The sequence below is a fragment of the Parasteatoda tepidariorum genome, chromosome 5 (assembly GCF_043381705.1).
Source record: "Parasteatoda tepidariorum isolate YZ-2023 chromosome 5, CAS_Ptep_4.0, whole genome shotgun sequence".
Taxonomy (NCBI): Eukaryota; Metazoa; Arthropoda; class Arachnida; order Araneae; family Theridiidae; genus Parasteatoda; species Parasteatoda tepidariorum.
Genome location: NC_092208.1, coordinates 37,803,866 through 37,814,370, shown reverse-complemented (window position 1 = coordinate 37,814,370; position 10,505 = coordinate 37,803,866). Strand labels below are relative to the sequence as shown.

At 29.4% G+C, this 10,505-nt stretch overlaps 1 protein-coding gene across 1 annotated transcript in view; it reads left to right on the top strand.

The window, feature by feature from the left end:
- Positions 1-10,505, top strand: part of LOC107443894 (sodium-dependent serotonin transporter) — a 76,525-nt gene that overhangs the window by 53,699 nt on the left and 12,321 nt on the right. Inside the window, exons 6-8 of the mRNA XM_043043450.2 lie at positions 1,929-2,032; positions 3,588-3,712; positions 7,147-7,259. Of these exons, the coding sequence (XP_042899384.1) occupies positions 1,929-2,032; positions 3,588-3,712; positions 7,147-7,259 (342 nt within the window). The remainder of the gene's footprint in view (positions 1-1,928; positions 2,033-3,587; positions 3,713-7,146; positions 7,260-10,505) is intronic.

Genomic DNA, 10,505 nt, shown 5'->3' with positions numbered 1-10,505 from the left:
TATATCTATATATATATTTCTCTTACACGGCGACAAAAAAAAGCCTCATTACAACTCCCCGAATGGCAACGCTAGAAAATCGACCAATGATTGCCGCTAAAAATGTCACATGCCAAGTCTAGATGAGGTGGCTCAACATATAGCGCTTTTAAAAACGGAAACTGAAATAACCAGAGACAGCATTAGCTAGGCAGAAGTGAGTAGTCTTTGTCGATAGATCTCTATTTTAGCATTTTGTCGAAAGCGCTTTTTTTTCACGAATTTATTACGAATTTATTATATTACGAATTTATTTGACGATTTTCGATTTATATCACGAATTTATTTGTTTTACTAGAATTTATTTGTTTATTTATATTACTAGAATTTATTTGTTTTCCATTGCAATTCACTTATTTCAATTTTTAATAGACTTAATTACAGCCAAAATTTTAACCTTAAATTTTATACTATAGCACATTTCTAATAGGTCTAGCGAATTACATGTCATTTATTTGAATTCAAATTTATTTTAATGATTTAATATTTACTAAAAAGATGTAATTTTTTTCTAAAAAAAATTAGTATATGGCTTTGAATGATTTTTTTGAATTCTTAGAATTTTGTGCGTTTGCAATGTACCTAAGTTAGTAACGAGCGAAGCGAGGTTGGTTTGCGAAGCAAACCATATAAGATTGCGTAGCAATTTTTGGGAGTTGGTGAGCGTAAGCGAGCAGGGGGTCCAGCCCGCTAGTATTTATTTAATTGCAGTGATTCAGGGATTTTACTGTAATCATTATGGCAAAAATTACGATATATCAGATTTTTTGTTCCATAAAATTTTACGGTAAAAAGGGATTTCACGAAGAAAAGCACCGGCACTTGGGATGCCAGTAGTTTTTACCACAATTAGATCCGTAATTTCTTTCAATTTACCTTTGCTATTTCAATTATGGGTTGCTATGTCATTCATAATCCGTATGATGTAACCTACCTCATTTAAAAGTTTATTGCAAATTATTGAGTCACTCTTGTGTATAATACGCTTCAATGCACTCCGAAGCTTTATTAACGAGTATGGTAAAAAAAAAAAGGAGAAAAACGTACCTAAATAAACAATTTAAAAGAGAAACTCAAAATTTTTTGATATTTCACTAAATGTCAATTTCTAAAGAAATTGCTTAGCATTTTATTAGCTGCTATAAGCACTGTGGTTCACCTCTTCAAGATTGAATACAGTTCCATTACTAATTGAATTCCATTCGAAGAGAAACTAAAATTTATTTTATTTTATAACCAGCGATGAATAGCCGACCAAATCTGAGTTAAAAATCATCAAGGTTCAACTCCGTAACCGTGAAGTTTTGAATCCAATACGGATGACAAGGGGACTCCTGGATCAAGAATTGGAAGAAATTCGTATGAATGAATATATTTGAACTTTTTGATAGAACTAACCTGCATTTGCTTTACATAAGGAGAAAAACCACAAAATTACCTCTCGGTCAGCCTAACGGCAAAGGGACTTTAACTCATGATCCGTCTACCACTGAGAATTTTTAAATTCAGCACTAAGGTCGGTGCGAGCCGGTTACGAAATTCGCTTCAGCTAGCAATCGCTGTGGTTCGAACACGGGTCACCTCACTAGGAGGGGAGTGCTCTATCCCTTGAGCCACCACGACTCAGCTACAAAGTAGCATTACATTTTAAATGCACACATTTAGATGTAAAATTTTGAACCGACTGATTTTTAAAGCCTATGTTTCTTTCTAGAACTAGACAACTTTTTTCTAATTATTCAAATATAAATTTTATTCTTATGTTATATGTTGTTAGTTTAAGGAGTAAAAAAACCTGTTACTGCATCTATCATACGATTAAAAGTTATAATTTGCTCATTATTTGTAAATTATTTATTAGTTTTTGAATACTTTTGTATGTTTAATAGGTTTGGATTGATGCTGCAACACAGATTTTCTTTTCCCTCGGCCCTGGATTTGGAACGCTTTTAGCTTTATCGAGCTATAATAAATTTCACAATAATTGTTACAGGTAATGTGGCGTCTCTTTTAAATAACAGTTTCTTTATGCAGTTTAAAATAGTTATTAATTAATTTTTTGAGCAAAATTCTAAGTTGAAAAATGTTTGAAATAGTGTTTATCAAACACTCCTCACTTCATAAAAACAAGTAAAAAGAAAAAAATATACATAAAGGTTTATTCTATTTATAAAGAAGTTTATTCGATGGCGGTATCAATAGTGTTTTAAGCAGTGTTGCTCAATGAGAACGATTGGCATTCAAAACCAATAAGGACAAACAGTATTGGAAAGTTAATTGAATATTGGTAGCCTTAATACAAGGAGAAAAATATTGTGGTAAAATTGCCGCAATGTATGGTAATGACATTTCTGTTTAAAAAAAAATTTAACATAATCCTTTCTCATTAATTGGGTTTGATTCAGATAATTAAATTCCATTGGCAAATAATTAAATTCCATTCGTTAATGGCTTCCCAATACTCTTTAAAATTTTATCAGAATACTTGAGGGGATGATTTGTTTTTACAAGTTATAAAACCGCATATTTCAAAAGCTTATACAATTACAAGATTAAGTTTTGGTAAGGATATTTAATTTTGTTAAAAACAGCTCTTAAAACCACAAATGGTAAAAAAAATTTTGAAACCTATTCGCGTTTTGGTGTCACAATTGTACAAATTTATTTGTCTTAAGTTTGCATCATTCTGACGCCGAAATGCGTATAGGTTTTAATTGAAATTTTATCTATTGGGGTTTTAAATGTAGTTTTTAATGAAATTCAATAATTTAAGTTATTAAAAAATAATTAATCTGTAAAATCTGCAAGAGGTCCTTCCTAGAAATATAGTGCTTTAGAGGAATCTGCATAAAGATGATAAATTTAAATCATTGGAACCAATGAAGTTTTCCTTATCAGTAATACTTTTAAACAATCTATCTTTTACATTAAAAAAAATCTTTTGCAGCGAAAAAGGCTCCATATAATTACCCAGAATGAGACGAATTAAAGACAATAATTGGAAACCAATCGGCCGGAGTCAAGTTTCATCTCGGAAAATTCATGACCTAATATGTCTTTGTTAATTAAAAAAAAAAGGCGTTAGAGCTCTATCAGGATGTTCTATCCAATCTACTATATTCACCAGACAACGTGTTTTCAAATTTCTAACTAATCCTATCCTTACGAATTTAGCTTTTAGGAAAATTTCGACGAGATGAAAACTTGTCCATAAAAGTTTTTCACCTGAAAATTTGAGGAGAACAAATTTTTCAGGTCGAATAGAAGCTGAATGGAAATTTACTTCTATTATTTTATAAATATACACTGAAATTGGAAATTGTTACTTTTCCATTTTATTTCAAAACTCAATTTAAGAAACGAACTTTTCGCGAAATTTTAAACAGCATTATCCAATATTTATACAGCATTACAAATGCCATTATCGCGTTTTTTTTTAAAAGTTAGATTACATTCTGATTGCTTAAATAATTTGCAGGGTCTTTTATTAAATTTTATTTATAGTATTTTTTACGTAGTTGGTTAATTTTATTGCTTTTTTTTTGTAGAGATGCAATATTTACCAGTACAGTAAACTGCCTGACAAGTTTCCTGGCTGGGTTTGTCATCTTCTCCGTTTTAGGTTATATGGCCCACATGTTAAAGAAAGACATTGAAACAGTCGCTACGGATGGTATAGATTTCAGTTTATTTCTCTAAATAACAATAAAAACAATCGTTTAAAAATGTTTTTAATTGTTGTCGGTACATCCTATCAACTAGAAAACTATATCATATAGTTTCTTCATTTAAAAAAATAGATCTAGATTTATTTGGTTGACATCAGCATAAATTTAATGAAAGTTATTCTCCATCTATCCTAAAAAAATAAACAAACCTTATAAACTAATGCAAAGAGCTCGTCGCTTTCTTCTTCTATCTACAATCCAAAAAAAACCCTACCAGAAGTCTTGAGGTCTTCATCTAACGTGACTATTTCTTTTTTCGTAGTTCCGCGTTTTTTGCATAGTTGCTCTGAATTCAATTTGAAAAGAAAATTGTTCTTCATATTTTAAAATATCAGATGAAGATATGAAAAAAAAGTAGTTTTAGAAATTATAACATATAGATTTGCAATTATTTGGTCTTTGAGATATGAATTTACCCAATTTAGTTTACAACATGAAACACGGTCGGGAATAAGATGAATAAAGCTATTTTTTTACCTATAAAACATTTGTTTATCCCTAATTTAGCAATAATATCCGCAATATTTATATCATTAATCATTCTTAGTTTCTTAGTATTATTCTCATCGCAATCACTACCCATACTAAGAATTATAAATATTGAATTAAATATAGATATAAAGAAACAGAAAATTACTTTTAAAATTAATCATCAACACAACAGGAATAAGTTTATAATTAATGACGAGAAGTATTTTATGTCATTTTTTCTTCCTATTCGATTCAAATTTCATTAATTCTGCTAATATACATTGCAGTAAAGTGTTTTTAAAAAAGTGTTGAATTCAAATTTATGACGAAATTAATTACCTATTAATTTTATAGGACCTGGCCTAGTGTTTGTTGTGTACCCAGAAGCTGTGGCCACTATGAAAGGTTCTGTCTTTTGGAGTATTCTTTTCTTCTTAATGCTCATCACCTTGGGATTAGATAGCACGGTACGCATCAGTATATATATATTTCAAAACTATAAAAAGAATATTAATTGTAGAAAGAGTTAATGCCTGGAGGGTCTTTTTAATTTATTAAGACTTTTCAAGATGGTATTTATCCTAATATTTGAACTTTTTTGGGAGCTTTTAAAATATTACATAAGCATACGGGCGTTGGGGTTTACATATATTTGTTCTGACAGGGTTCGAATTTTTTTTAAATCATAACCTTATTCTGTTAAAAATATGCTAAAAATGTAATTTTATTTGAAAAAAATTAACTTAAAAATTCAACTATTTTTTTATTCTACTTAATTTCAAATGTTTAAAAAATAAATAAACTGAAAAGCAAAATTGGTGGAGGTCTACGTTTTTTGGTGATTTTATGCTTCCTCCCCGATAATGAAAAAGCATCTAATTATTATTATTTCTTGGTCATCATGTTCAGATAATAATACAGTAAAATTTGGGGTAAACGTGAAAATATTTTAAAAAACAATTACTAATACTTATTATGTTCTATATGCAACGTAGTTTTCATTTTAAAATTATTAAAAAGTTAAACCAATAAAAATAGCATAATATATATTTTGCATAATACGCTGTGGTAGTACATTCATTTCAAAAACACATCCTGAAGTTGAAGCTTCTTATCGTAATTTAAACGTGCGGTAAATTTGATGTGGCCACTTTAAAAGATGGCAGAAAAAGTCAGATTGTCATTTCGATAAAAATTAAATTAAAGCAAGTGCTGAGTTTTTTAGTTGGCTTTATCGACCGGCTAAATAAAATAGTGAAAGCTTTTTAAGAAATCTGAAAGCAAAAGATATATATTTTAAAAAATCTTCATAATGCGTCCTTTTTTATATTATAATTAAAATGTTTTTTCAAAAAGAAGAAGAAAAAAAAACTAATTTCAAAAAACAATAATATGTATTAATTATTATGTATGAAGAGCAAATAGTCGAAATTAAATTAGTACTCTAATAATGAGTAGTATCAGTNGCTTGCGATCTCCGAGATCTGTGGACACAGTGACGTCATGAGGAGGGAAATCGTAGCTTCAGCTCTAAGAGCGGAGTGAACTAGCCCTTGTATTTTCTTTAGCCCTGATGTCATTTAGTTTCTTAATTAAAAAATATATATCTAGATCTATTCGGTTGCCAACAGCATAAAATTAAAGAAAGTTATTCACCATCTATCCTTAAAAAAAATCCTACTGGAAGTGTTGAGGTCCTCATCTGACATCATAACATTGACATGACTATTTCTTTTTCTTTTTTTTCTCACGTGCCGCGTTTGTTTGTATATATACTCGGAATACTCAGTTGTGCTAAATTTAATTTTTGTGTCGTGTTTTTACAAGAAAATTTGTTCTTCATATTTTAAAAGCACTTTGGGAAATTATAATATATAGATTTGCAAATACCTGATGAAATGGTGGCAAATTCTTTACAGTGTAGTTTGGATTCAACTTTTTAAAATATAAAATTTAAAATATTTTTCCTCAAATATTAAAAATTTTTCAAAAAGATTAGATTTGCAACCAAATAAAAGTGTTTAACAGTGTTTCTTATATTGAAGAAATGTTATGCTTCCTATTTATATTAATAGATATTTTGTTGAGATTATATAAAAACTATGATAGACTTTGCTTTTATGATATTAAAAATATTTTTCCGCAGGATAAATGGTCCTTTTGTACTTAGTCTTATGCCTGTTCAAACTGAGATTTGCAATCAACTGCCGAATTTTAAAAATAGGACCTGGTATAATTCTTTAGATGAGCTGTAAAAAATTCCGGATCAAATTACTGTGGAAAGTGACTGGTCCTGGAATGCTGGTACTTTTTACCGCAAAATCCATTATGACCATAAAATTTTGCGGTACAAAAACTCGATAAGCTTTAATTTTTATATTTAACGTAAAATCGCTGAGTCACTGTAATTAAGTAAATATTACTAAAAATATTACAGAATAAAATTTTATGTTAAAAATGGATTTTACGGATACTGCACTCAGGGTTTCTTAATTTGATCCTGAATTTTTCATGGTGCAGTTGGCCAGTGTCGAAACGGCATCGATTTCGAAGTTCTTTAAGATTTTTTTTTTTTTTTTTGGTTTTCATTCGCTTTTCTTTTATTACTTTAATATTTATCAAGTTAGCAATTGTAAATACATTCAGTGTTTTAAGTAATGAATAATTTTTTTGTTTTAAATATAGATAAGGAAACAAAAAATTACTTTTTTAAACTCTTCCTAATTAATCAGCAACACAACAAAAGGAATAAGTTATAGTTAATGACGAGAAGTATTTTATGTCATTTTTTTCATTCTGCTAGATTCAAATTGAGTTAATTCTGCTAATATACAATGCAGTAAAGTGTTTTTAAAAAATTGTTGAATTTTAAATTTTTGACGAAATTAATTACCTATTAATTTTATAGGACCTGGCTTAGTGTTTGTTGTGTACCCAGAAGCTGTGGCCACTATGAAAGGTTCTGTCTTTTGGAGTATTCTTTTCTTCTTAATGCTCATCACCTTGGGATTAGATAGCACGGTACGAATCAGTATACATATTTTTCAAAACTGTAATCATTAATTATTGTAATAGGAATGTAAATTGTAGAAAGAGTTAATGTCTGGAGGGCCTTGCTATTTCATTAAGACTTCTCAAAATGGTATTTATCCTAATATTTGAACTTTTTCGGGAGCTTTTAAAATATTACATAAGCATATGGGCCTTGGGGTTTACATATTTTTGTTCTGCGAGGGTTCGAATTTTTTTTAAATCATAACCTTATTCCGTTAAAAGTATGCTAAAAATGTAATTTTATTTGAAAAAAAAACTAACTTAAAAAAAAACTAACTTAAAAAGTCAACTATTTTTTTATTCTACTTAATTTTAAATGTTTAAAAAATAAATGAAATGAAATAAAATCAAAATAAAAAGCAAATTTGGTGGAGGTCTACGTTTTTTGGTGATTTTATGCTTCCCCGATAATGGAAAAGTATCTTATTATTATTATTTCTTGGTCATCAAGTTTAGATAGTAATACAATAAAATTTGGGGTAAACATGAGAATATTTTAATAGTTTTTAATCAATACTCAAAAACATTACAATTCTAATATTTTTTTCTCGAAATTGTTTGAATAGAAATTTAACTTAAAAAATATATTTGAAAAAATGTAATGTGCTTCAATATAATAACTTATAAAAAATTCTAATACAATTAAAACAATTACTAATACTTATTATATTCTATATGTAATGTAATTTTAATTTTAAAAATATTAAAAATTTAAGTCAATAAAAATAGCATAATATATATTTTGCATAAAACGCTGTGGTAGTACATTCATTTCAAAAACACATCCTGAAGTTGAAGCTTCTTATCGTAATTTAAACGTGCGGTATATTTGATGTGGCCACTTTAAAAGATGGCAGAAAAAGTCAGATTGTCATTTCGATAAAAATTAAATTAAAGCATGTGCTGAGTTTTTTAGTTGGCTTTATCGATCGGCCAAATAAAATAGTGAAAGCTTTTTAAGAAATCTGAAAACAAAAGATATATATTTAAAAAAATCTTCATAATGCATTCTTTTTTATATCATAATTAAAATGTTATTTCAAAAAAAAGAAGAAAAGACTAATTTCGAAAACAATAATAAGTACTAATTATTATGTATGAAGAGCAAATAGTTGAAATTAAATTAGTAGTATATAGTGAGTAGTATCAGTGTTAGTTTATTATGATTGTAGTCAAAAGATATATTTTAAATATTCCTCATCGTTCTTTTTAATTATATGTCTGCATTGTTAAGTATGTAACATAAAACATACATAAAAATAACTATCGATAATTTTATCTGCTTTAAGAACAATCAATGCATTTGAAAAACTAAGCTTTATTTATTCGAAAGTGATTTTATGTTTTATTTATTGATTACAATGAGAAACAATTTTTTTTTAATTTTCTGTTGCATGAGATTTTTTAATAGATTTTAGATACTTTCATACCTCTGAGGGCTAATGATGACAATCGCTGCTGACATCAGTTTCTCTCTCCAAGCTACCGTGTTTTTTCGAAGAAATTTGTTTTGTGTATTCTCTGTCGAACAAGTGTAAAAACTTTATATGTAAAAAGGGGTTGCGTAATCGTTGCGACAAGTTTCTAAGAAAGTTAGGGAACATCATCGAAATAAAACTACATAGGAATCAATGCCCAAAAGTGTACTCATATTCCGCTTTGGAGCTTTTCTACTAAGAACTGTTCTTCTAATAAGAAAGCATCCCTAGCCGCGTACGTGCATGGGTTTTTACGCAATTTTAATCCTGATGATGTGCCCTTCTTCCCCAAAAAATTTGTCGCAACATTTACATGACCTTCTGATATATATAACGTTTCTAACATGCACATTTTGACAAAAAATGGACTAAAACTGTCATTTTAAAAATCTGTGGTTTAAGGAGCAAAACTAATTTCAGATTTGAAATCCTTGCACTTATTATTAACTATATAGTACAGTATTACGCAACATATCGCGTATATAATTTAGTGTGATAACTATAGCCCATTAAATCTTGAAATTATTTAGCGAAACTGAGCTAACTGAATACTGAATAAAGATTGATTTAAAAAATTGGGGGGTTTTCAATAGAAAAATGGTGCTATTCAGAATACTTTTTAATATTTTTCGTAGTTTTAAAATATTATATAGTTGTGAAAATGGAACAAATGCGTAGACATTCTTAAAAAGGGAATTCAATTGTGCTAAATTATTCGTTTTGATAACAATATGATCTTTTCAAAACATTTCTTAGTTGGAAGAAATGAAAAAAAAGGTTGACATTCTTAGAAAGAAACTTGGAACAAGCAAAAATGGTTCTGAAGCAGCAAAATTGTTTGCATTATTAGCAAAATAATAATGCAAACGATTTCTGTGTTTTAAATACATTACACATATTATATGATAAAATACATATTTATAATATGAAATACAAATGAAATATATTGCATCTTATAGTTAAGAAAGAGTGAAAAAATGACTAGACATTCATACACTGAGAAAAAAGTATGGTCAAAATTTCAAGAATATGATTCAATTTATCGATATTCATTCGGTTATATGATCTACTTCCCAGTTTTGTATTTTTTACTAAATGTGTGGAAATGAGAACTATAATTTTGAAAATAAAAATGTCCGGTAGAACGTTACCATAGGAACGGAAGAATATATATATGTACACCGAAGAACCATTACAATATGACCACCCTGCTAATAACATGTAGGACCACCTTTAGCCCTCAAAACTACTGCTAGCACCCGCCGTGGCATTGATTCCACAAGGTGCTGATAGGTAGTCTGAGGTATCTGGTACCAAGCGCTCACCAACTGGTCCTGCAATTCCCTCACATTGCGAGGGGGTAGCGTGGCAGCACGAATTTGGTTTTCCGAGTAGGACCACAAATGCTCTATTGGATTAAGGTCAGGTGAATTTGGGGCTAAGACATGACTTGAAAGCCATTGGAATGTTCTTCGCCGATTCGACCCTTATGTCATGGTGCATTATCCTGTTGGTAAACACCATCCCCCGCAGGAAAAACTATTGCCATGAATGGGTGAACCTGATCTGCAACTATGTTCACGTAGCTTACAGACGTCAGGGATTGTTCTATGAGGATTACGGGTCCTAGTGTGTCCCATGAAAACATTGTTCCTGGGCGAGAAACCATGAAAACCTGGGCGAGCCCACTGGTATAGATGGAGGGTGGTCATAATGTAATGGCTCTTCGGTGTAT